Genomic DNA, 27,117 nt, shown 5'->3' on the forward strand with positions numbered 1-27,117 from the left:
TAAGTTTCTGAGCCCCCAAGCCTTTCTGTGTTGGAGGGGAGCCTTCTAGCTTAATTTTGTTTCTTAGAACTAGCCATTCTTTAGTTTCAGCACTCAAATCTGTTTCTTTGAGCTCATCACTTGTTCAGAACTCATTGTAAGCACTAAATAAGCTACAAATTACTACAGCACACAACTTTCCTCCCTTGTGTAGAGGAAAACAGTTTTTAGTACTTAATAAATAAGCACCTATCCAGGCATGCTTAAGGGTCAGCTCCTGGTGTTTTCTCCTGTCTACCTGATGAATCTGGGCACCTTGGGGCAATGCAGCAATTGCCTCATGTGCACAGATAACCCTCTTCTCCTACCACCCAACACTACAACCTGTGAGAGATGCCGTTATATAACCAAACTGGAAGCAAAGCTCTCTTCACCCAAGACTGGACTCGACAGTCAAGAGGAGAAGGTAAACACTTGCACCACATCACACTTGTCACATAGTCCCTCAAAACCTACACCACCAAAATACACACCTACATTCGCAGAGGCTCTCAATAAAAATCTATCCATCAACAAGTACCTCCAAAGCAGAAATGCAAGCAACCCCCCCCCAACACAACCCAAATGAGACACAGCCCATAAACTCAGTGTGCCACTCAACCACAGCCCATAAGGCATAACAATGTACCCAACACTCTAGTCATAGATGACTCTATAATCAGGCACACTGATGTTCCACTCACCAGGCTAAGGAAGCAAAAAGTTACTGTCAGCTGCCTGTCGCATGCCAGGATCCACCACATAACGCACACACTCAAGTCACTCCACAACAAGTGCAAATATGACTGTCATTGTCCATGTTGGTGTGAATGACCTGAGACATACCTCCCTGGACTACATGAAAAGAGACATGGAGGAGCTGTCCGATCTTGTAGCCCAGACAGGTATGATCCTAGCCCTGAGTAGCATCCTGCCATCACCCAGTACAAGGACAAAGTGATTGACTTCAACAACTGGCTAAGCTTCTGGTGTCATTCTAAGGGGATCCAGTATCTGTCTGCCTGGGATGACATGATCGACAAACCACGATGCTTTGCCAGAGATGGCCTGCACCTGTCACCCTTGGGATTTCGGATACTGGCTAAGGCTCTTGCTACCCCTATAGTGCCTTTTTTAGGCATGGTTCAAATGACAAATTCACCATCGTAACAGGTACAAGCAAGCAAAATCTGAGGGTAATGCTACTCAGTGCTAGAAGTCTAAACCTCAAAATGCACTCAGTCGAGGCACTCCTTAAAATGAAGAACATCGACATCTGTGCAGTGACAGAGACCTGGTTCAAGGATCCAGAGAGCACCCCTGCATTACCAGGCTGTAATTCATACCACACCTTTCGGCCATCTAAGCTGGACCGAAACACTAAAGGCGGAGGTGTGTCCATATTCATTAAGGATATCCACACCTCCAGGCTAGTTGCTCAGCATAATGCATCTGAGATTATCCAAGTGGAACTAACTCTGGGCAAGACCGCATTCCAAATCGTAGCTTGCTACAGATCCCCACCATGCCCCAGGATTCCCACTCCTCATTTCTTGATACACTGGAAAATATTAGGGTACAACCTAACACCCTAATCATGGGCGATATCAACTACCCCACCATTAACTGGGAAAACTACTCATGTACCAACTGTTGTGCTCAATGGTTTCTAGAATTCATAAATTCCAACACCTTGGATCAACTTATCCTCACCCCCACCAGGGGCAGCAGTACCCTAGACCTGGTCATTACCACCATGGGCAACCACTGTTCCACACGAGAGGTCAATTCCTCGTTGGTCAGATCCATCCACTAGCTAATCACCCTAAACATCCACATCCCACCCCCACTTTCCATTAGGGAAACCACCGTAAAAAATTTCTCCAAAGCCAACTTCACGCTTCTTAAGGCAGAAGTGGCAATCTCCACGGCACCCATGCTGATGGACAACAGAGGTACGACTGCTGAATCCTACAGAAATGCACTTTATAAGCACTTACATGAGTGCATGGATCGTGTAATCCCTAATAGAACCAAGATGCTATAGTCCAAAAAAAGGAAGTAAATCTGGTGGTCACCTGCCATAAATAAACTCTACAACAGAAGAAAGAAACTGTTGCAAAAAAGAGTAAAATTCCATGATTGGAGGAACTCCCTGATCAGCTTCAGTAAGAAGCTGAGATCCCTCATAAAATCCGTCAAAACTAGTTATGAAAACAAAATAGCCACTGATTCTAAAGATAACCACAAAGCATTCTATAGCTGTGTCAAGAATCTCAATGGCAACACTCAGATTTGCTCTGAGTTGCAGCACAATGGCACTAAATATACAGAACCAACTGATATTGCCAACATCCTGGCAGATAGGTTTAGTGCTAACTTTACCCCCATCCCATCCTCTAGAGGGAATATCTCTGTACCGGAAGAATGCAAAGTTCTGTAATCACGGCTGCACAGGTAAAAAACACTCTCCAAAGCCAAGAACACAGCATCTATAGACCTGACAACGTCCCAGGCTGCGTTCTACACAAGCTAAGAATGAACTGGCACCCCACCTAAGTACCATGTTCAATCATAGCCTCACCTCATTCTTTGTGCCCACTGAATGGTGCACAGCAATGGTTACTGCACTCCACAAAGGGGGAGCCACCACGGACCCCGGGAACTACTGCCCCATTAGCCTGACGAGCCTGGTCTGCAAGGCTATGGAACATATCTTCATGGAACTTATAAATAATGACATTGGTAATCTCCAAACTCTGGACCCCACCCAGTTTAGGTTTGTAAAAGGCAGATCATGTCTCCTAAACCTGATAGACTTCTTTGAAGCGGTCACCAAAGCCGTAGATAAGGGTAAGCTGGTTCACACAGCCTATCTAGATCTCGACAAGGCTTTCGACACCATCCCCCACTCTGGAATTATAGATAAACTCACTAAACTAGGTATAAATCCCTATGTCACAAGATGGGTTGCCAACTGGCTCACTGACAGAACCCACACTGCAAAAGTAACACACTCCAAATCCGACTTCAGACCAGTGACAAGTGGAGTAACACAGGGGTTCAGTCCTGGGTCCTCTCCTATATTGTATCTACTTCTCTGAAGTACAAGCTAACACAGAAGGCCTTTGGCTAATGAAGTTCGAAGATTACTGCAAACTAGGAGCCATAATCAAAACTCCTAACGATGTGGACATCCTACATAGGGCCTCACTGAGACAGATGCCTGGTAAGCCATGGCCTCACGCTCAATGCCAAAAAGTGCATTGTCATCCCTTTTGTTAAAAACTCTGTACCCATGAGCTACCACATAGGCTGTGGTCTACTTAACACCAAAAGTGTGATGAGACCTTGGAACACAGGTGGAGAGTAGTCTCTCCTTTGATAATCACATCGTCACACTAGTAAGGAAATCCTTTTATGTGGCACACCTCATCAGAAACGGTTTCTCATCCAGGAAAAGAAAGTCATTGTTCCACTCTACTTGTCAGTCATTCGACCCATTATAGAGTACAATGCCCCTTTTGGTGTGTACCTCACAAGACATCTACAACAACTCAAACAGATGCCCTACGCAGACGGTCTCAAAAAACATCAGCTTTACCCCATCACTTATCACCTACTCAGAGGCGATCTCTGCCTAACATAAAAAGGTATGTCAAACCCAGAGCTGTTGGACATGGTCCACTTAAAGAAATCCCAATCCCTCCGAGCTACACACTCTAGGGACATAAACCTTGTCGCCACAATAAACAGAACATGCTGGAAGGATAGATTCTTGTCCCAGAGATTTCCCATAATCTGGAACAAACTACCTATCTGTATCAAACAAAGCTCCTCATTAGCACTCTTCAAGAAAAATCTTGATGATTGGATGGGAGATAGGAAATTCACCCCGGGGATCACTTCTGTGACTCTGCTTGACAGGGGCACAGGAAAATAATTTTCTTGGGTGGCGAAAGTCAGGGCACCGTTTGGCTAGGCTTATATAGGCCCTAGGGCCATTTGCCTAATACCTACCTATGAACCTATATGTATGTCTCCCAAATATGCAATAAAGTCTGGAAGATTTAGGATCTTTGCCTGGAAGTGTTTACATAGGTATTTTTATACCCCAAGTAGACTCCAAAGAATTTTTCCACAGATGGATAGCAAATGTTGGAGGTGTGACGGGCAAGAAAGAGGTAGCTGGGAACATATTTTTTGTAAGTGTAATGAGCTGGCAGACTTCAGGAATTCCCACAGGCCACTCTGTCGGAGATGCTGGGTGAGTAGATTGGATTGACTGGGGAGATGATTTTTTTGAGTTATGCTACAGAATTGGAATTGCCTAGACATGGTAAATCCTTGCTGAGTCTAATTATTGTGGCTGCCAAAAAAGCAATTACTAGAAAATGGAAGTCAAAGTCAAGACCAACTTTATTAGAATTAGTGAATATAGTAACAGAGATAAAACTGGAACTGGGAACTTTAGAAAAGGGAAGGAGCAAACTACATAGGAAAGAAATGGGAATTGTGGGAACAATATATGCAGAGCAGGAATGAGGTTTAAGAGAAAGGATTTGAATGAGCTATATACTACTTAACTGACAATGACTGAATGGTTTATAAGTATAATGTTTGCCACTACAGATGTTTCAGTGGTATCTGTGATGTAAACTATTTGCAACTAAAGTGGTATCATTTTGTATGTTTTTCATTTATGTAAATGTAAGATTTCCTTTGTCATATGTGAAACTTTAATAAAGATGTTTGGAGAAAAAAGACAAGTTTCTCAGATTCCCATAGGGGGAATGCAGAGAGGCAGTAGCAGCAAATAATTTTGGTGGTTGAGGGGGAGGGCGACCCCCAGGATACCATCTCAACGAGGTGTGCATGCCACCAAACAGTAGGTTAGTGCAGAATAATTTACGTAAAAACAAATCTGTTTCTTATGTATATCCTCTGTTACACTTGTGTAAGGGAAGATAAGGATGCACTTTCACACCGGTGTTGGTCAGTGTTTATAGTTTCAAGTCGAGATTAAGTGGAGGGAAATCAGCCTCAATTTAGGTGGCATGGGGTATAGTCTGATAGTGTATGGATTATCTTAAAGCAGATTTCACGCCTGTGTTGGTCAATGTTTATAGTTTCAAGTTGCGATAATATGCACAAGATTAGAGAGAATGCTGTTATGCAACTGTTTTTTGATAATAACACTAGAGCACAAAAACTTTTAGCACAACAGTTCAGGCAGCAGAAAGTAGAAAGGGCCGTCTCCAAGCTTAGGGAGCCTAAAACAAGCAAGGTAATAAGAGATCCTAGAGAAGTATTAGAAATATTTTGGAAATTCTAAGACAGTCTGTTTAAAGCAGAAAAATATGGAAATTAAGAAAAATATATAAATGGAAATGTTTATGGAAGAATTAAATATGCCAATGTTAGAGGTAGATGAGGCTCAATTACTAATGGTTAGGATATGAAAAGATGAGATAAAAATGGTGATTTATAACCCATCTACAGGAAACTCCCCAGGAGAAGATGGTATTCCTGTAGAAGTTTGGAACCTAGGAGGGAAAAAAAACTGATAAATATCTGGAAGGTTTTGTTCAATAGTATTTTAAGAGGAGGAGAAGTACCAACATTCTGGTAGAAAGCAGTGGTAGCTGTAATACCTTGGTAAAGATCCATCAGATCCAGTTTCATACAGGCCCATTTCAATACTAAACCATGATTATAAAGTGTTCATGTCTATAATGACTAAAAGAATGGCAAAATTAATGCCAAAATTTACAGCATTAACAGAACATTGATGATCCAGACGTAAGCAAAATGTAAGAAAATACCATTGTTGTTGGTGGGTCTTGATGCTGAGAAAGCATTTGACAGAGTCAGCTGGGAATTTATGAGCAGGGCAATGGAAGCATTTGCATTTCCTAAACAAATTATGAGGTTAACTAGGAGGATATGTGAGGGATTGGAGATGAAAAATTAAAGTGGATGGGGTCCTGTCTGATAATTTCTGCTTGAGCAGAGGAACCGGGCAGATGTGTCCTCTTTCCCCTTTGTTGTTTGCATTATATTTAGAACCATTGGCAAAAAAAAATAAGGGGCTCAGAAATTCTAGGATATAATTAGTATGGTAGTCAAGAAAATCTGGCTCTATTTGCATATTTTATTTTATTCATTTATTTTTACAGGTTCATAGAGTGGTACTAGACTAGCTGCCCTTGTGGGCCATTTGAAGTCTAGTAATTTATCCCATGTGATAATCAAACCCTGTACTTTGTGTCTGAAAGGTAAACACCTAAACCATTCTTCCAGCCTCCATCCTCCTTATACCAGCCTCCATTTTATACCTGACAAAAGCAGAAAGGGACATTATAGTGTTGTGGAATATTTTGAGACAGTTTCAGATATTTTGGGGATATAAAATTAATGAAGCTAAAATATGAATTGATTCAGCAATATCCATATTTATGGGGACATGATAAAATGAAGTATTTAGGAATGTAGATAAAATTATTCTGGTGTGGCAGCTAAACAAAAGAGAATACAAAAATTGAATTAATTGAAGCTTTTTATATGGGTATGGATAGTAAGATGCAAGCAATTACAATGTTTTATTCCCCTTAGTCTTCTACACAGGTCAGGCATATGTTTTATCACAGAGAGGAGAAGTTGTGGATATTAATGAATAAAGAGCTGAAGGACTTTATCTGGAATGGGAAGATGGCAGGAGTTAATTGGGGATAGGCTGATTGTTCCAGTAAATCAGGGCAGGTTGGGATTACACAAATTGAAGGGGTATTTCAGAGCTACACATTTAAGGCTCCTACACATAGCACAAGCAGAAAACTGTAATACAAAGTAGGAAAGGGATGATGAAACGGGGGGAAGCTCAAGAAGCAGGAGAGTCTGAGGTTTTGCATGTAGGCCTTTAAGGAGAATAAAAGTAATCATACAGAGTATTATATACATAAAGTAGCAGAAAGTATCCTGAGAACTAAGCCAACACAGGAATGGAGAAGGGAGATGTTGCCAATAGGGATGACTGTAGTTAAGGATACAAACAATAGGCAAGTGGGGGTGGAATTTGTTGAAGAAGAATGGCAAAGGAACCATGGTATTGGGAGCAAATAACTAGAGAGAAAAAGATGACAGAATGGGAAGTCACCAAGCATTTATTTAGACTGCAGGTTAGAGATTGCCCTGTCAAGAATTGATATCAGAGTATAGGCAAAGTGAAAAACTGGGGGGGGGGGGGGTTGTCTTAGAATCTAGAACAGAAGCTGCTATTAAAAAAGGAATAATTAGTACAGCATATAAAATATTGCACGATAACTATAAGAATCAGAAGAGGTTAGAAAGGATTCGGAAGAGTGACTGGATAACCAATTCACAAAGAAGCAATGGGAGGATATATGTTTGTCTCCCAAATATGCAACAAAATCTAGAAGATTTAGGATTTTTGCTTGGAAATGCTTACCTACATATTTTTATACCCGTGGTCTCCAAAGAATTTTTGAGGTGTGGCAGGGAAAAAAGAGGTAATTGGAAACATATTTTCTTGGAGTGAGGTGAATTGGCAGACTTTAAGGATTGCCTGCAGGATGTACTGTTGGATATGCTGGGTGGGCAGATTGGTGTGATGAGGGAGATGATTTTTCTGACAATGATACAGAATCAGAACTGCGTAGCCATGGTAAGGCCTTGCTGTGTCTAGGGTGGCTGCCAAAAAAGCAATTACTAGATAATGGAAATCAAAATATACACCAGCTATAAGTACTTACTATAGTAACATTGATAAAACAACTGGAACTGAGATCTTTAGACAAGGTTAGAAGCAAACTACATAGGAAAAAGATGAGAACTGTGGGAATAATACGTACAGGGGAGGAATGAGATTTAAAAGAAGGTAGGTCTTAAATGAGCTATGTAATGTTTGACTGAAATGATCGGGTAGATTATAAGTGGTGTATAATGTTTGCAGCTGGGAGTGTTTCACTATGTTTATGATGTAAAATGCTTGCAACTAGGATTGTGTCTGTGTGGTTTGTTTTCATGTATGTAAATTTATGATTGCCTGTGTCATAAGTGATGGTTTAATAAAAAGGGGACAGATGTAATGTTGCTTAAATTATATTATATATAGCAATATATGCGAAGTGTAATGTATGGAAGTGTTAACTTGTTTGTACAGTTTGATTACTTTCATATGAATATAAATTTTATGTCACAAGTGATAATTCAATAAAGTAAAAAAAAAAAAGATGCAAAGAATAATATTATGCCTAAAAGTCAAAGAGAAAAAAACGACAGTCTCCATTTGAACATCGCTGTAACCTTATGTTAACAGTGCTTTAGTGAGGCACACTAGAGGCTGGAATGTCTAGGTTACAGTAATGGTTATCATCTAGAATTAATTGCTCTTCTCCGTCAACATATGTATACTTATCCTGTCACTCCCTTTGTTGATTTGACTAAATGTTTATATTATTGTCTTCATCAGGAACGAAGGGTGGGGATTGAGGATATCCAGGCTGTTCATTTTTCATTACCTTATTTGTAGCAGTCACTCGGTGGGGGAGCGGTTAGCATTGTCACCTCACAGCAAGAGGTTCTCATGTTCGATTCTCGGCCTGAGCGCCTTCTGTGTGGAGTCTGCATGTCTTCCCTGCAGTCAGATGACATCTAAAGACATGCAGGTAGGTGCGTGGGTGAAAGTGTGTGCCTTCTTTGAAGATTGGGTGTCAGGCTGGCAACTCGGCACTGTAAAAATCAACTGCCAATCATTAGCGAACCGAAGTTCCTCTGTGGCGACCCCTAACAGGGTAAGCCAAAAGACATACATTGGTAGCAGTCACTCTTATTTGTGATCATCTGAAATGCTGACTTGAGTTGTCCAAATAGAGAAGTGGCATTTTCAAATATAGCTGCACACCCCATCAGCAATACTGTCTTAGAAGCATTCATTAATGTTCAGTAAAGGAAGATGACCATGTCTTATTTGCAGCAGTTACCAGCTCCAGATACCAGTTGCATACATCTGTAGTACCAAGAGATTCAATATCCAATTTTTTTTAAATAATGCAGCCATGTGTTTTCACAGAATTAATCACTTGCCAAACACAAATTAATTTGCATACTTGTAGTTCGGTAATTTAGTTTGCAGGCTTGTTAGGTTTTGGAGAGTGGAGCAATGCACAGGCATGACCATTCATGATATTGCTGTTTTGCTGAATTCTCCACCTTTTACTTAAGTGGTAGACTGTGAAAAAGAGGGTTGATTTAACATTTATCAACTATGCTTGCTTATCGCCTCCAACTCAGGATACATTTGTGTCAGAAAAATCAGACAAGATGGGACTGTTGCAGAAAAGAGCAATTTGCTCATTGTCAATGGGTATAGGAGAAAATCCTTTTTTTTTTTTTCTTGGTTCATTTCCTTCTTAAACACCTTTATTGAATTATCACTGGTGACAGACAAATTTCCATTTATATAAAAGTAATCAAACTGTATTAACAAGTTCACATTTACAAACATTATACTTCACATATATTGCTATATATATTATATAATCTAAGAAACATTACATAAATTGTTAATTTCTTGCCTTTTTTTAAAAAATAACAAACATCTTTATTAAACCATCACTTATGACGTAGGCAGTCATACTTTTATATAAATGAAAACAAACCACACTGACACAATCCTAGTAGCAAGCATTTTACATCACAAACCATACTGACACACTCCCAGGTGCGAACATTATATATCACTTATAATCTACACAATCATTTTCAGTCAAACGTTATATATAGCTTGTTTAAGTCCTGCCTTCTTTTAAACCTCATTCCTCCCTTGTATGTATTGATCCCACAATTCCCATGTTTTCCTTTTCTAAAAATTTCAATTCCACTTGTTTTATTTCTGTTAATATATTCACTGCTTCTAGCATAGTATACTTGGTTTATATTTTGATTTCCATTTTCTAATAATTGCATTTTTGGCAGCCACCATAATTAGACACATCAAGGCTTTACCATGTCTCAGCAATTCTGATTCTGTATCCTAGCTTAGAAAAAAATCATCTCTCTCATCCCACTAGCTGCCCACCCAGCATTTCCTGACAGTGCATCCCACATGTAATCCTTAAAGTCTGGCAACAACAAGTTCCCAGTTACCTCTTTCTTCCCAATCTCATCTCCAACATTTGCTGTCTACCTCAGGAAAAATTCTCTGGAATCTATTTGGGGTATAAAAATATCTATAAACATTCCAAGCAAAATTCTTGCTTCATTTCTTATTCCCAGGTCTATTCTGTATTAATTCATATTATGAGAAAGTATTTATTTTGTTAGAACGATGCCCAAGCACTAAACAAATGTGTCCTAAATGACATAGGATGACTAGATGAAGACAAAACAAAGTGAACCAAAAAATGGAGGTACTGAAATGTCAGTCTTTTGTAGGCAGCAGGTTGGTGGTAAGGATGGGTCATATATTCTATGCACATTGCCTCTTTAAGTCATTTCTGTAATACTCTGTATTCTTGCTTTTTACCAGACCAGTGTTAATTTAAATTAATTCCATGTGTTTGTTACTTTAATAAACTGATAATGTAAAGTATTTGGTTTCTTGTAGTTTTATATTCTTACACTTGTTTACAATGATACTTTTATATATTCTAGGAAATGGACGTTTTGTACGTAGTTTCAAACTTTTTTGTTGAAGAGTGGAAAAAGTTCATTAAGTAAGTGTTTGAATTTCTTTAAGTAGGACTCCTCCAACTTGTATCTTTTTTTCTGTGGAATATCTGGTTTGCATGGTTGCAAATGTTTCTAATTGATTTATTTGTGTGTTTCTCACCTTTGCCTTTTGATAAGTCATACTTATTGGTATTGAGTTTAGTGGACTGTTGGTGCTGTTAACAACATGCTATTCCTGGTTCAACTCTATTATAGTTTTCTTTAGGGATGATCCTTTTCACCACCTTTATAACTTTTGGGCTTCCTCTTACATTTTCTATAATGCCATTTAGTTTAGCTAGCAGGTACTTCAGCTGTTTTTCCCCCTAACTTTTCTGTAGTGTCGACTTGTTTGAATTTCATTTGTTTTGTAAAATGCTTCATGGAAAGCACATTAATAACAGTTTGATTTATTTTTTGTTTATGTTTGTTGACCATGGTAGAGTATTGATTGTACTGGACCATGTTTCAAGCTCAGCCTGGGAATACATGCAACTTCCACTCAGATCAAACATAACACGCAGCAGTCACAGTATAAATGTTGACTTTGTCAGACATAGCATATATTTTAAACAGTTGTGCGCCCACACATGCGCACACAGTAGTCTTGGCATATCTGTAACATTAGAAACGAAAAAAATACTTCACAAATTGAATAAACATAAAAAAAGCAACCGATGTAAGAACACCACAGACTCTATTTATTAAGCGCTTTTCGTCCAGCACAGTGGCTGGACTTCTTCAGATAATAGAACCAGCTTCATAGACACACTTAAATGTTTCAACAATCCAGTCATGTGACCAATGTCTTAATTAAACTTCTTAACTAAACTTCTTAATAATGTTCACTTAACACATCACTTGATAAATGTTCTACCATAGTTAAAAATACAGAGTTAAAAGCCCTGAGTGTGACTATGATTTATACCTAGCTAAAAGAAAGAATCTGTGAACACCTGTACGCTATTAGGAGGGGGAAAACAGAGAACGCACTAGCTAAGCACACAGAAAATTCACCTAACCATAAATTCAAGTTTAAGGCTATAGGCCAGATTAGTGAAAATGTACATGAAGGACGAGTGTCACTACTTTTAGAACAACTTGAGTTGTTATGGCAACTTTGATTAAATGCTAATCAGTTCCCAGGAATAAATGAAACATGCACTATTCTCCCATACTTAAAATTAAAAAGTATGTGGAGATAATTTGCCTAAATCAAGTGATGAGTTTAAGGGTTAGTCCCACACCTAAAGCATTTATTTATTTACAATGGTTATATATTAACCGTGGTTTTATTTTAACATGCTTTATATTTTTATACACCAGGTATAAATAAATGTACTGTTGACTGAGCAGTGAAGGATGAAGGTTTTTTATTTAGGGGAGAATGTATTATATTGTTCTTTAGTCAGGGCTTTTAACTCTGTATTTTTAACTATGGTAGAACTTTTATCAAATGATGTGTTAATTGAACATTGTTAAGAGGTTTAATTGAGACATTGGTCGCATGACTGGATTGTTGAACCATTTAAGAGTGTCTATGAAGTTGATTTTTTTATCTGAAGAAGTCAAGCCACTGTGCTGGACGAAAAACACTTAATAGAGTTTGTGGTGTTCTTACACTGGTTGCTTTTTTATATCTGTTAACATTTCAGAATATTTATGATGTTATGTAGTCCAATCTCACCTACATTCTTACTCGCGGGTTCGGAGCTGAATATCGGCTCCGACTCTGCCAACTTTTATTTACTAGCTTGAAATCTCTCATTGGCTGGGCCAAGCAGGTATCCCATGCTGCACTGCTCCATAACCTCAGATCTCGTTTGCCGCTCGTGTAGTTAGGACGTGGTCTCGCTTGGCTGTGGCTAAGTACCTTCATTTTTCAATTTCTCTTGAGAAATTTGATAGTTGTTTAACCACAAAAGCTATTTTAATAGCTATTCTCCTTGTTGCTTGTTTGTAGTGTTTTTTTGTTCGTGTATTTGGTATCCGTAACTGTTCGGTGGGCTTGGCCCGTTTTACTTAGAGGACCTAGTCCTCCTTTCTCTGTGTAGTGCTCCGTTTCCTTTGTGGAGGTGTATTTTGGGATAAATGTGTTCTGCTTAATTTTTAGTAGTAGTGTGTGTTAGTAAAGAACCGTTTTACTTGGAGGTTCTTTGGTTGTCTTGTGTAGTCTGTTCACTAGTTTCCCGCCTTTACTGTTTTTCCACTAGATTGTTTTCATGGTCTACTTGTGTAAGATGTCTAAGGATCAGAAGGAACATAAACCTTCCGGTTTTAAAAAATGTTCCAAGTGTAGTTACAAAATGTCCATTACGGATGGGCATTTATGTGTTTACTGCCTAGGAGCTATTCATTTGCAAGAGTCTTGTAGCTTCTGTCACGCCTTCAGTCCGAGGGTGCTCCAGGAGAGGAAAAATAAAATAATATTGAAGGGACTCCTAAAACCTTCATTTGAGGAGTCTTTAGACTCGACTTCTAGTTCTCAGTCCAAGTCTAAAGCTTCGAAGGCGAAGAAGAGATCTCCGGCTCCGTCTGTCTCCTCGGAGCCACTGGAGAATATCGCTGAACTTGACTCTACCTCCTCGGCTCCTCTGTCCTCGGGGCCACAGGAGGTATCTGTAGTACTGGAATCGGCGTTGACTCCTATTTTACTGGAACCTATTCGGAGCCGGTCGCCCAGTGTTAGGCATGGCTCTCCCAAGAGGAGATCCGAGTCTCCCTCCCTGTCCTCCAAATCCCTCCAGGCTTTCTGATTTGGATGTCGATAGGGTGGTACAGAGGCTCCTGCAGTCGCCGGTGTTGGCAAAATTATTCTCGGCTCTGACCCAGTCGGCTCTGGAGCCTGTCCCAATGCTTGTGTCGATGGTTCCTCCTCCAAGCACTTCCTTGTCTTTGGAGCCGGAATGCTCTGCTCCGAGTGATGTTCCTTCGCTGGCTCCGATACCCCTCAAGGGTTTATCGGTGCTGACGTCGGCTCCAACCCAGTCGGCTCCGTCCACAGGGTTCGGCACTCGAGTTTTCTCAGTCGGGCCCGAGGGGGATACTTCGGGGCACCTGTCGGTTCCGAGCCTGCCTCTCGGCGCATCGGCTCGGGGGACCCCAACCCCGGTCATGGCCTCGGAGGCCGGTCGGTCCTCTGATTCGGGGGGGACCCGCCTTCGAGGCCATGCAGAGTTCACTGGCCAGATCGTCAGTTACATCATCTAGATCGGTCATTCCGTCCCCTTCCACCCCAGCTAGAGCCTCTGATGTCCCCCTATCCGTAGATGGCGGAGCCCAAAGGTCTGGGGATACCCCCATGAGCGGTCCCCAACTTTCTGAGGACCCTTCAGAGTCTGTGCCTGAGGTGCCCCCTAGAAAGAAGTCGTGCAGGAGGAAGCACATAAGACTCCCAGGACGAGTCTCTCACTTCTGATACCGACCTCGAGGAGTCGGAGGGGTCCCCCATGTTGTCCTCTGATGACGTCTCTTTCTCTGACATCCTGGAGATATTGAGACAGAGAGGTGACTGGCTGTCCAAAACCCCCTCTGAGGAGGAGTTGGTATTCCTCAAGGCCTTTGGTGCTCAACCCTCTGCCTCCTGGGTGTCTCCACCCTTCAACGAGCTCTTGGATTTAATTTGTCAAAGGGTGTGGGAGAATCCTGATTCGGTGGAACCTGTACCCCGAAGGCCCAATAAGTTTCTTTCTGCTCCCCCAGGGAAAGAGTTTCTGTCCAAAGGGGTTTCTGTAGATGGCATGGTGGTAGCGGCGGCCACACAGCAGGAAGTAGCCGAGTCTTCTTCCTCCATCCATCCTCCTAACAAGGAGTCTAGGAGCATGGACCAGTACTGGAAGCATACCCTCTCATCAACGACCTTCACCCTATGGTCACTGAACTACCTCTCTCATTTTAATCGGCTCTAGAGAGATCTCCTCAAGGAGTTCGGAGATACTCTAGCGGGTAACGTACCAGAGGCGATAGCGCACACGGTTAACGCCCAGGTGTCTACCCTCAATTCTGTTGTCAACTCGTCCATGAGGCTCATATCATATGCAGCCGAGGGGGCGAGTAGGGCAGCCAGTTCGGGAGTAGCCCTCAGGAGGCAAGCCTGGATGCGCCTGTGTCATTTCGCGGAGGCCTTCAAGTCTTTCTTCACTGACTCTCCTTTTGATGGGTCCTCGCTGTTTGGGACCAAAGTGAAAGACACCCTCACCAGACGCGAGCAAGAGGGAAAGACCCTGTCTGCCGTAGGGGTCTGTTTTCCCTTCCCTCAAGACCTTACCCCAAGGCTCAGAGGGGAGGGAAGATGTGGTTCAAGAAATCACAGAAGTTTTTCCCGGCCGCACAAGGTGAGTCCCCCTCCAGAGGTAGAGGAGGGGAGGTTATTCTGGAAGACGCCACCCTAGAGGCAGAGGAGGCCCCCGCAACTCAGGAGACCGTGATTCCTTTTGCGGTTCTTCCTACCATCGTTCCTGATGTGTTGCCCGACTGTGCTATTCCGGAGCCAGTCGGGGGCCGCATATCGTTGTACCCGGAAGCCTGGGAAAGCATCACCCAGGATCGATGGGTATTACGAATAGTTTCCGGAGGTTACGCCATCCCCTTTTCGTCAGACGAATCCCAGACGTTCTACCCAGTCAAAGGGATCACGCAGCATTAGAGGTTTCAAAGCTGCTAAAGAAGGGAGCCATTCAACCTGTCTCCTCAGACCAAATCAGATTAGGGACTTACTCAAGACTCTTTTTGGTGCCGAAAAGAACAGGGGACCTGAGACCCATTCTAGATCTTGGCAGATTAAACCACTACGTTCTGAAGTCCAAGTTCCGAATGGTCACCCTTCAATCCAGTTTTCCCTTACTGGAAAAAGAAGTATGGATGTGCTCCATCGACCTCAAGGATGCTTACTATCATATCAAAATGGACAGGGCATCCATGAGTCACCTACGCTTCCGGCTGGGAGCCAGTCATTTTCAGTTTCGTGCCCTGCCCTTTGGTCTCACCACAGCCCCCAGGGTGTTCACCAAGTGTTTGGCGGTGGTGACAGCTCACCTTAGGCGTCAAGGATTCCAAGTGTTTCTGTACCTGGACGACTGGCTCCTCACCGCCCCCACCAGGCATCTACTCATCCGAACCAGGGACGCCACCATTACCCTCTGTCAACGACTAGGAATAACATTGAACTGGGAAAAATCTGCCTTGCTGCCCTCACAGCGTGTCACGTTTATAGGCGCAGAGCTAGACACCGTTCAAATGCGGGCCTTCTTGCCACACGACAGGATCACAGCATTGCAAAATCCGGTTCACATTTTATTACCCCTCAGGAAAGTACAGGCAAGATGGTTTCTTCAGCTTTTGGGCACCATGGAAGCTACCATTATGTTAGTGCCTCTAGCGAGATTACACATGAGGCTTCTTTAATGGCTCCTCTTTGCCCAATGGTCTCTCCAAAAACTCCCCCTTTCCCACCAGATCCTACTCACAGACCGATGCAAACAGGATCTCCGTTGGTGGATGTGCTCCACCAGTCTGGACGAGGGGAAAACATTTGTTCCTGCATCACCGGTCACACGGACACTTCCCAGATGGGGTGAGGGGGCATTAACTTGGCAGGATGGTCCAAGGCACGTGGCAGATCTCGAGGTACATCTGCACATCAGTGTCTTAGAGATGAGAGCGGTGTTACTGGCGTTGTGGGCACTTCAGAGCTCTCTTCCTCTGGGGACAATTGCAATACACTCGGACAAAATGTCCGTTGTGTGGTATCTAAACAAACAAGGAGGAACCAGATCTTACCCCCTGTGCAGAGAGGCCATGCAAGTGTGGCAGTGGGCAGTGTCTTCCCAACGTTTTCTAGTGGCAACGCACATTCTGGGGAAGGCCAATGTGATAGCAGACAGGCTGAGCAGAGCTATTCTAATGCCTTACGAGTGGTCCCTGAATCATCTTTTGCAGAACAGATTTTCAGCAGGTGGGGTCAACCTTGCTGCAGTCTTTTTACCAATCCCCTCAATGCCAAATTCAGCAACTACTTCACCCTGATCCCCCCACAGGGGGAGTCACCCATGGACGCTCAAGTCCACGATTGGCCCCCCGGTCTGCTCTATGCTTTCCCTCCGATGTCCTTCAAGGATGCATCTGCAGTCTTTACAAATGGGTTGTCCTGTCGTCAGGCAGCCCTTCGGTCGGCCGGATTCCAAAGTCTGGGTCTGGCTTCGGCTGGTGTCGCACTTCACCCGACGTCATTGCGGCAGTTATTCGGGTACAAAGGCATCAGCCGACGCCATTTTCCTCAGTCTTTCTTGCCGCGTGGCGCCCGAAGCAGAAGCTGTTCGCAAGTGCCGGTCGGTATGGTATCTAAACAAACAAGGAGGAACCAGATCTTACCCCCTGTGCAGAGAGGCCATGCAAGTGCCCTTCAGTCGGCCGGATTCCAAAGTCTGGGTCTGGCTTCGGCTGGTGTCGCACTTCACCCGACGTCATTGCGGCAGTTATTCGGGTACAAAGGCATCAGCCGACGCCATTTTCCTCAGTCTTTCTTGCCGCGTGGCGCCCGAAGCAGAAGCTGTTCGCAAGTGCCGGTCGGTCAGATCCAGAGATTACTACTACCGAATACTACTTCGAAGACTTCTATAAAGCTAAGTACCCCGTTGGGGACTCTTTCTTGCCTCAGCCGATGTCAGAGAAAGTTAATAACTGTTTATCTTGTGGGAAACAAATACCTCATAAAGATTTCCACTCCTATTGCATACATTGTTTAGGCCCAGACCACGGCGTAGCAGCCTGTCTAGCCTGTGCTTCTTTTAACTGACGGACGCTTAGGCGTCGCCGGACTTTGCTGAACAGATTTTCGGCTCGATTTTGCCTACATTATGCCGTCGGATCCTCCGACTACGCAAATAACCAAAAGCAAAGAAAGGACCGACACTCGCGGTCCGCGGTTTCGGCGAAACCGCGGTTAAGCAAACCACGAGTGTCTCTGTTTGGCGAAACCGAGCAAGCGGTTCTTTCTTCAGCCGATAACTTGCCTTCTACGAGGCCTCTTCTAACCTGGTAGAAGCGGCTTCTGAAATCCAACCTTCTGTTGCGATTTCACAGGATTTATCAGACACCATTCCCTGGATATTTCTACCCCTGCACGTGGAGCTGCTAGGCCTCCTCCAGCTATGTCTATTAAGGCCTTTGCCAGGGCTAAAGCAGCCAAAGCATCAAAACCTGTGCCTGCCAAGCCCCCTCTCACAGGCCCAGCACCAGCTCCCATATGCTTTCTTTGGCAGAGGATCTCATCTCTTTAATTCGTGGAGCCCAGCCTCATCCAGACAGGGCCTCTCTCCCTCCTCCAGAAAAGAGGCCTAGAGCAGAGCCCCCTGAGCCAGTATCCACAGATGATTCCTCTGATGACTCAGAACATACAGACCCTCCTGAGGCTTCTTTTTCTCCTTACGAAGACTCTGATGCTGAGGAGTCCATCCCTTCAGCCTCTCCTCCTGAGGAATTTTCCTTTGGGGAAACCTTGCATGCTATGAGGGAACAATTTCAGTGGCAGGGCCAAGATTTCTCAGACTCTAGAAAGAGGCTTAGGACCTTTCTACATTTGCCACAGCATAGGCCTTTAGCTATACCTCCAGTTCTATCTGTTGTTGATGATGCATTTAATGATGCTTGCACTGCTCCTGATACTTTACCTCCGGCTCCTGCTAAGCCCGATAGGTACTACAGGGTCCCGGACACTCATCACCACTTATATAAGGCTCATTTTGCAGATCTAGAGACTATCTCCCAGGGCCCTAAAGCTGTAGCAGCTACTTCTTCTAAAAACCCCCTCCCCTCTGAAAGGGAATCCAGGTCCTTAGAGAGATGGGGTAAAAGTTTACACCTCTGCTACTTTGTCAGCTAGAGCTTTGAACTGCCAATTTCATATGATTCAATATCAAGAGTTTATGCTTGACCAGTTGACTAAAAAGCTGTCCTCTGAAGAATCTTTAGATAAAAAAGTATGTTCAAGAAATGGTACATAACATACAGCAGGTTAGTAACCATTCTTTAAAATGTGGCTATGATGCACTGGAGGCTTCCTTTAGATCAGCCATGACTGGCACAGTTATCAGGAGGCATGCATGGTTGAAAGAACAGGCATTACCAGACCATGTCAAATCTAAGCTTTTGGATGCACCTATGGACAAGGTCAATTTATTTGGTGCCTCCGCACAGCAGGTACTAAAAAAGATGGAAGAGAAAGCAAAATCTGTGCAAACAGTGAAAGATTTCTTACAAGTTCAACCTCCAAGGTTTAGCAGGAACTGGCCCTCCAAGAATTGGTCCTTTCCGGACTCCTCTAAGGCACAAAGAGGCAGGAATAGGCTCTAGAGGCAGAAACCAATCCAGGGGTGCCTACAGGGTCGCCAGTGGCAGGGTAACAACCAACGAGGCACGGATACAGCCACCACCACTACAACAACTCAATCACAGTGACTTGGCGGTGGAACCGCCTACCAGGGAACAACTAGAAGCACCCTTAGGCGGAAAGCTAACATTATTTTCAAGAAACTGGCACTGCATTACAAGAGAAAAATGGATTTTGCAAACTATAGACAAAGGTTACAGGTTCCATTTCCATACTCTACCAGGAAAGAGAGGAATGCCAAACCTACCACCTACTCAAAGGACAGAAGCTCTAAAACAAATATCTCAATTATTAAGAATGAGAGCTGTGGAAAAGGTACCATCTATGGAGCAAGGGAAGGGATTTTACTCCAGACTCTTCCTGGTACCAAGAAAAGAAAACAAATGGAGGCCTATTCTAGACCTGTCCGCTTTAAACACATTCCTCATTGTTCCAAAATTCAAAATGCTGACCCTACAGCAGCTTCTTCCCATGCTGGGCAAGGAGTCTTGGCTGGTAACTCTAGATCTCAAGGAGGCATACCTGCACGTCCCCATAAGACCAATTTGCAGAAGATACCTCAGATTTCTTGCAGGATCAGAGCATTATCAATTCTCAGCATTGCCCTTTGGCTTATCTACTGCGCCCAGAGTGTTCACGAAATGCCTGGCATCAGTAATCGCTCATTGCAGACTTGAGGGGATTCAAATCTATCCCTACCTGGACGACTGCCTGATACAAGCGGACAACAAAAACAAACTAACAGAAGACTTACAAAGAGTCATCTACCTGCTGCAAGCCCTGGGATATACAGTCAATACAAAAAAGTCAAGGCTGATTCCATCCCAAAGAATAACCTTTCTGGGTGCAGAACTGGACACATCAAAACAAATGGCATTTCTAACTGCAGAAAAGAAAGAGCAACTTCCTCTCTACTTCTTGGCATTAACAAAACAGAGCCATCTAACTGCAAGAAAAGTGCTACAAGCTCTAGGCTTCATGGCATCCTGCATAATACTGGTCCCTCATGCCAGGCTGCATATGAGAAAGCTACAGTGGTACCTAAAGAATTTGTGGTCTCAGCACAAGCACAGCCTAGAAACCAAAATTCCAATGATCCCATGCCTGAAGCAAGAGTTCCTATGGTGGGCTCAGGCCTGTCAATCAAACACAGGATTGCCCTTCTGCAAAAGTCAACCAAGACAAACCATCACGACAGATGCCTCAGACCTCGGTTCGGGGCACACATGATGGGCAAGTGCATTCAAGGCCTATGGACTCAAGACCAGCTGCATCTGCACATAAATCTAAAAGAAATGATGGCAGTAAAATTGGAAATCCAGGCATTCAGACCTTTTCTCCAAGAAGGCCAGTTGATGATAAGGACAGACAACACCACAGTTATGTGGTACATCAACAAACAGGGAGGCACACACTCATACCCTCAATGCCGGCTGGCACTGGACCTATGGGATGTGGCTCTGAGCTACAACATTCAGTTACAGGCAATTTATGTACCAGGGAAGGAAAAAATTCTAGCAGACATATTAAGCAGAACTACAACAGATGCCCACGAATGGATGCTGCATCCGGACATCTTCAAAACCATCACAAGAGAATGGGGATTACCACAAATAGACTTGTTTGCATCCCCATTCAATCACCAGTTGAAGAAATTCTGCACAAGGACTTAACATCCACATGCTTGGAAGGTGGACTCCCTATCTTTCATTTGGAAAAGCCTGACAGCATACGCATTCCCACCACTTCCTTTGATGCACAAGGTGCTTCTCAAGATCAAAGAGGAACGTCCGAGGATCATTCTGATAGCCCCAGACTGGCCAAGACAACATTGGTATCCACTGCTGAGGAGCATGTCCCGGGAACAAATATGGACACTGCCCCTGATCCCATTACTGCTAACACAGAACAACTACAACATCCTGCATCCAAACCTAAAAACCCTGCAGCTAACTGCCTGGAACATTACATAACAGCAATTAACCCAAATTTATCAACAAGAAAGAATTATGCAGCAAAATGGAAAAGATATCTCATCTGGAGTACTGCAAAGGGGCAAGATGTGACACTGGTGAACATAGCCAACATCCTGGAGTACTTGGCGGAGCTCTTCCATACAGGCCTGTCCTATTCTTCCATCAAGATACATGCATCAGCTATTTCAGCAGAATACAGCTTGGATCCTCCTGTCTTCTCGCATCCTCTGCTCAGACAGTTTCTGAGAGGAATTAAAAATGTAAAACCTCCCAGGAAACCTCCATTGCCAGCATGGGACTTGAACTTTGTGCTAGAAAAACTGACTCTACCTCCTTTCGAACCAGCAGCAACAGCAGAATTACAATACTTATCCTGGAAGACTGCTTTCCTGCTGGCAATAACTTCAGCAAGAAGGGTCTCTGAACTACAGGCATTAATGGCAGTACAACCCTTCCTGATCTTCCATCAAGATAGAGTGTCCATGAGAACAAATCCTACATTTATGCCTAAGGTGGTATCCAGAGTCTCTTTAAATCAGGCTATCCACCTTCCTACATTCTTCCCCAACCCACAGAACAGGGGAGAAAAGCTCTTACGTACCTTGGATGTACACAGACAATTACGCTACTACCTGGACAGGACAAAAAACAATAGAAAAACAGACCAGCTTCTGGTAGCATATGCAACAGGAAAGGAAGGAAAACCAATTTCTAAACAGACAATCTCCAAATGGATAGGAAATTGCATTAGATTTTGTTACTCCTATCATGGAAAGAAAACTCCAGAGAACATCAGGCCACACTCCACAAGGGCTACAGCCACTACCACAGCTTTCTTACGAGGAGTGGCTACCAAGGACATTATAGAGGCTGCTACTTGGACCTTCGTGCATACATTTGCCAAGCATTATAACTTACCTCTATACTCTAGATCCCGTGCTGGGTTTGCCACTGCTGTTTTGCAAGGGATCCTGACTACACCATAATCTATTCTCATTTCCTCCTCCCCTAGTTTAGCTATGGTATTCTACCCATTTGTAAAGACTGCAGATGCATCCTTGAAGGACATAGTACACTTTTGTACCTACCATAAATGTAGATGTCCGAGAGGAATGCATCTGCAGTCAGAATTACCCACCCTCCTTCCCCTCTGAGCTACTCCTAGGGTATTTACCAATCTTCAGCTAGCTTGGGGGGGATCTATTATGGTGTATTTGTTTGTATATATGTACATACATGCTTATTTTGTGTGTTTGCTCTCTACTATTTGGAAACTTTGGCATTTATCCAAATTTAGCCATCCAAGAGGGCACCTGGCATCTGGGGCAAGAAACACTGAGGAAAATGGCATCGGCTGATGCCTTTATACCCGAATAACTGCCGCAGTGACGTCGGGTGAAGTGCGACACCAGCCGAAGCCAGACCCAGACTTTGGAATCCGGCCGACCGAAGGGCTGCCTGACGACAGGACAACCCATTTGTAAAGACTGCAGATGCATTCCTCTCGGACATCTACATTTATGGTAGGTACAAAACTGTACTTTTCCTCTGCTACCAAGAGTGATTCAGAAAGCCATACCCTTGGGAGGCAAGATGATTCTAATTGCCCCACACTGGCCTCGCCAGGTCTGATTCTCCTTTCTCCATCCATTCGCTGTGGACAGTCCTTGGATTCTGGACCCAGTACCAGACCTACTGACACACATGTTGGGACAGTTCCATCCCTCCCTGCGGACCCTCAGGTTGACAGCCTGGCTACTCCACTTCTGTCATTAGTCAGGCTTCATCGTTTTTCACCTGAGGTGGTGCACATTTTATCCTCTTCTCATAAGTCTTCGACTAGGAAGATTTATTCCAGCAAATGGAAGAGATTCTCTATTTGGGTTCATGCCCAAGGAATTGACCCTTACACAGCCCCAATTGCTGCTGTTTTGGATTTCTTGCCCATGCTCTTTCAGCAGGGCTCTGCGCCCACTACCATTAAAGTCCAGCTGGCGGCTATTTCAAACTTTCATGCCTCCTATGAGCCTTCCCTTATGGCACATAAACTCTGTAAGGCCTTTCTAAAGGGCACCTTATTACTCCGGCCTCCTGTGTCAGAACCTATCATGCCCTGGGATCTAAACTTTGTTTTGCAAGCTCTTACTTCTCCACCTTTCGAGCCAGCTGCCACCTGTGAATTAAAGTTTTTGTCCTGGAAGGCCGCCTTTCTAATAGCCATCACATCAGCCAGACGGGTGTCCGGGATTCAAGCTCTCTCCCTCAAACCCCCATATTTAATTTTCCATAAGGACAGAGTTTCTCTTAGACCTAATCCGTCCTTCCTTCCCCAGGTAACATCTACTGTGAATCTCAATCAGTCTATTGAGCTGCCAGTGTTCTTCCCTCAATTCTCGAACAAGGCAGAGTTCAGATTTCATCATCTGGACGTGCACAGACAATTACGATTCTATCTACACAGGACCAAACACCTATGAAAATCTGACCAATTGTTTGTTTCCTTTTCAGAAAATAGACTGGGTTCCCCTATTTCCAAGGTTACCATTTCCAGATGGATTTCAAATTGTATTTCCCTTATTTATTCTTCAGCGGGAAAAAATCTACCGTTCCCCGTCAAGGCTCACTCTACTAGGGCTGTTTCTGCGTCTATGGCATACCATGCCAGACTATCTTTGGATGATATTTGTGCTGCAGCCACGTGGGCTTCCCCGCATACCTTTATTACTCATTACAAACTGGACGGGGCCTCTAGGGGCCGGGCTTTCTTTGGTTCCACAGTCCTCAGGAGTATCTTCCTTTGAGCCTCCCAGTATAGAGGTGCTGGGGACGCTGTCCCGCGAGTAAGAATGTAGGCGAGATTGGACTACATAACATCAAGAAGTTATGAACTCACCATAACGTTCGATGTATGTAGTCCATCTCGCCTCACATTCTTACGTACCCTCCCACCTGCCCCCTTCCTGGAGGATCTGGAGGTTAGGATTGGTGCTAGAGTACCCTTCAATGCTAGTTTGTTTTTTCTTATTCCCCTTGATGGTGTTCTACCTTATTGGATTGTTGTTATGCATGAGGTGTGATTGTTGGATTCGCAGCAAACTAGATCTGGGGTTATGGAGCAGTGCAACATGGGATACCTGCTTGGCCCAGCCAATGAGAGACTTCGAGCTAGTAAATAAAAGTTGGCCGGGTCGGAGCCGATATTCGGCTCCGAACCCGCGAGTAAGAATGTGAGGCGAGATGGACTACATACATTGAACATTATGGTGAGTACATAACTTCTTGTTTTAAACAGTTGCAGTTTAGTACATATAGAACTTAATGCTGAAAAAAGGTGTGTTTTGGATATATTTATTCAACTCCGCTGTTACGTAAGCACTTCTATTTTGGTTATTTGAATATTAAGGACTTCAGCACTGAGTGAAACTGCAAAATCGAGGAAAGTTTTTGAAGTTTAGTTCTGGCTTAAGGTCCCAGCTGTCCAAAAGCTGGAGTGACTAAAGGAGTCATCACAGAGGCTGATGGTTGAGGGTGTCTGCTGGTTACTGAATCCACATGACAGCTGTGAGTAGGATGTAGAATGCTGCACTACAAGGCTGAAGTAGCCATCACAGAGATGTTACCAAAGGGGGAGGGCTGTGCTGGTGTCTGGGTAAAACTGCTATATGTAGGATAAAGAAGTGATGCATTAAAAGTCCGCAGGTGCAGAGCAGGAATTCAGTTCTTCACTGGTCCTTGGGTAGAGAATGGAATTATGCTTCAATGCATAATTTGAAAATAGGCCCAGTGAATAATGTGGGAATGCTTTTCTAAAATTAATTTAGTGTGCAAGTTGAAATGTTGAATGATGTGGTTATCATGGAAACTAAAGAAGACTATTGAAATTGATGATAATGTTTATAATGTTTGAGTATAAATGTGTGTATGTGTTTATATGTGTGTGAATGAGTGTGTGTGTGTATATATATATATATATATATATATATATATATATATATATACACACACACACACACACAAGTACGTGTGCTCTCTCTCTCTCTATATATATATATATATATATATATATATATGTATGTATGTATATCTACAGATATATATATGTGTGTGTGTATATATATATATATATATATATATATGTATATATATATATATATATATATATATATATATGTATATATATATTTGTGTGTATGGGTTTAAAATGTCATGCTACATGTCCTGTGTATCACGTTTTGTAATACAGTTTATATATCGAAAAATATAGGCTCATTCTAGGGTGTTGGCATTTCCTTGGTGGGGGTTAGTGCACTGTGGTGAGTGGGATTTTTTTTCCTTTACCCACTGTTATGCAATCTCTTAGTTGGTATATTAGTATATATAGAAAGCAAGAGGGTATGAGGGGTGCAGAAGGGCTGCATAAAATGTTGGTTTGCAGATTTCTTTTCTTTTTTTGTTGAAATTGTGAGCCATTTGTGATCAATTTAATGAAAGCTGATAAAGTGGATCAGTAATCTAGTGAAGCATAATGCTGCATATCCCTTTACACTGGAGATAGCTGATCTCACACACCTGTTGACAACCTGTTTCAGTCAACCAAATGATGCCAACCAAACAGATGTCAGCACTGCATTAATTCAGTCAGGTGCCACACACACAGAGCATATAATAGCAATCAAGTCTGCTTCCTTAAAAAAAAAGTTTTGAAAATCAATAGTCTCTCTAAATTATTGGATTCATGGGCCATTTTTAGATAACCTTCTTGTCTTAGTTGCATGGTGTTTCAACCTGGAGCATCTCTTCATTAAAGTCTATCCTAGTCTAGACTTTTCTTAGTTCTTTTAAGTTAGCTTATATCGTTCCTATTTTTGCCCTGCAGAAGAGTAGCAATTGAACTTAGCAATGCAAATTCTGCTTTTGAAATAACTGAATTCCTTTATTAAGACAGGAATGCATAATTAACCTCTTTCATTGTCTTGTGTTCCTCTTCTATGGTATCAGAAACCAAAGGTCTTCCACTTTTTATTACTGTTAAGTTCACTACTTTAGTTCTTCCATTCTATGCCAGCCTGTGTTCATAGTTTTATAGGTAGGTACTAGGCTATCGGCCCTAGGACCTATACAAGCCTAGCCAAAAAGGTACCCTGGCTTTCTCCCCCCCAAGAAAATTATTTTCCTGTGCTCCTGTCGAGCAGAGCCACAGAGGTGATCTTCGGTGTGAATTTCCTATTTCCCATCCAATCATCAAGATTTTTCTTGGAGTACTAATGAGGAGCTTTGTTTGATATAGATAGGTAGTTTGTTCCAGAGTATGGGAAGTCTCTGGGACAGGAATCTATCCCTCAAGCATGTTCTGTTTATTGTGGTGACAAGGTTTAAGTCCCTAGAGTGTGTAGCTCAGAGGGATTGGGATTTCTTTAAGTGGAGCATGTCCAACAACTCTGGGTTTGACATAGCTTTGTATGTTAGGCAGAAATCCCCTCTGAGTAGGCGATATGCGACGGAGTAAAGCTGGAGTTTTTTGAGACAGTTCAAAAAGTTTGTTACTGTTTTCTTCCTTTGAGTCTAACATCTTGTCAATATAGGATATATTTTCTGTTTTAACCATGAAAACTGCTATCCCAGATTCTTTTCTTTATTTTAACTGATAACATTTTTAAATGTGTCATTTTTGTGTCCGCGCTCTATTTTTTTATGTCGCATTGCTTTTTTTCTCTTCTTTACTATATACACTGTAATCTATTTTGTTTAAAGATCTTTCATCCCCAGTATCCTTATCAGTACTCCATACGATACCTAATGAACTGTTTACAGTTAAGTCTTCTGACACATCTTTTGTCTTTTCCTTAACTTTTTTACCCTGAGAAATAGTTCCATCTGATATTGTCAGTTTTTCATCTCATCCTCACATAAAGGTCTGGATCCGATCCATCAGATCCGACTCATCAGTTAGCATGCTCGTGGTAACCAAAGAGCTCTTGGATACCTCACCTGACCCACAGTGCATCT

The 27,117-nt window shown here is 42.9% G+C and overlaps 1 protein-coding gene across 7 annotated transcripts in view; it reads left to right on the forward strand.

The window, feature by feature from the left end:
- USP48 (ubiquitin specific peptidase 48) overlaps positions 1 to 27,117 on the forward strand; it is a 3,461,715-nt gene that overhangs the window by 2,439,994 nt on the left and 994,604 nt on the right. For all 7 annotated transcript variants that reach the window (XM_044063244.1, XM_044063240.1, XM_044063245.1 and 4 more), the window contains one exon: positions 10,693 to 10,754. In XM_044063244.1, the coding sequence (XP_043919179.1) occupies positions 10,693 to 10,754 (62 nt within the window). The remainder of the gene's footprint in view (positions 1 to 10,692; positions 10,755 to 27,117) is intronic.

Source organism: Protopterus annectens, chromosome 2.part1, assembly GCF_019279795.1.
Source record: "Protopterus annectens isolate FY-2018-M chromosome 2.part1, PAN1.0, whole genome shotgun sequence".
Lineage (NCBI taxonomy): Eukaryota > Metazoa > Chordata > Ceratodontiformes > Protopteridae > Protopterus > Protopterus annectens.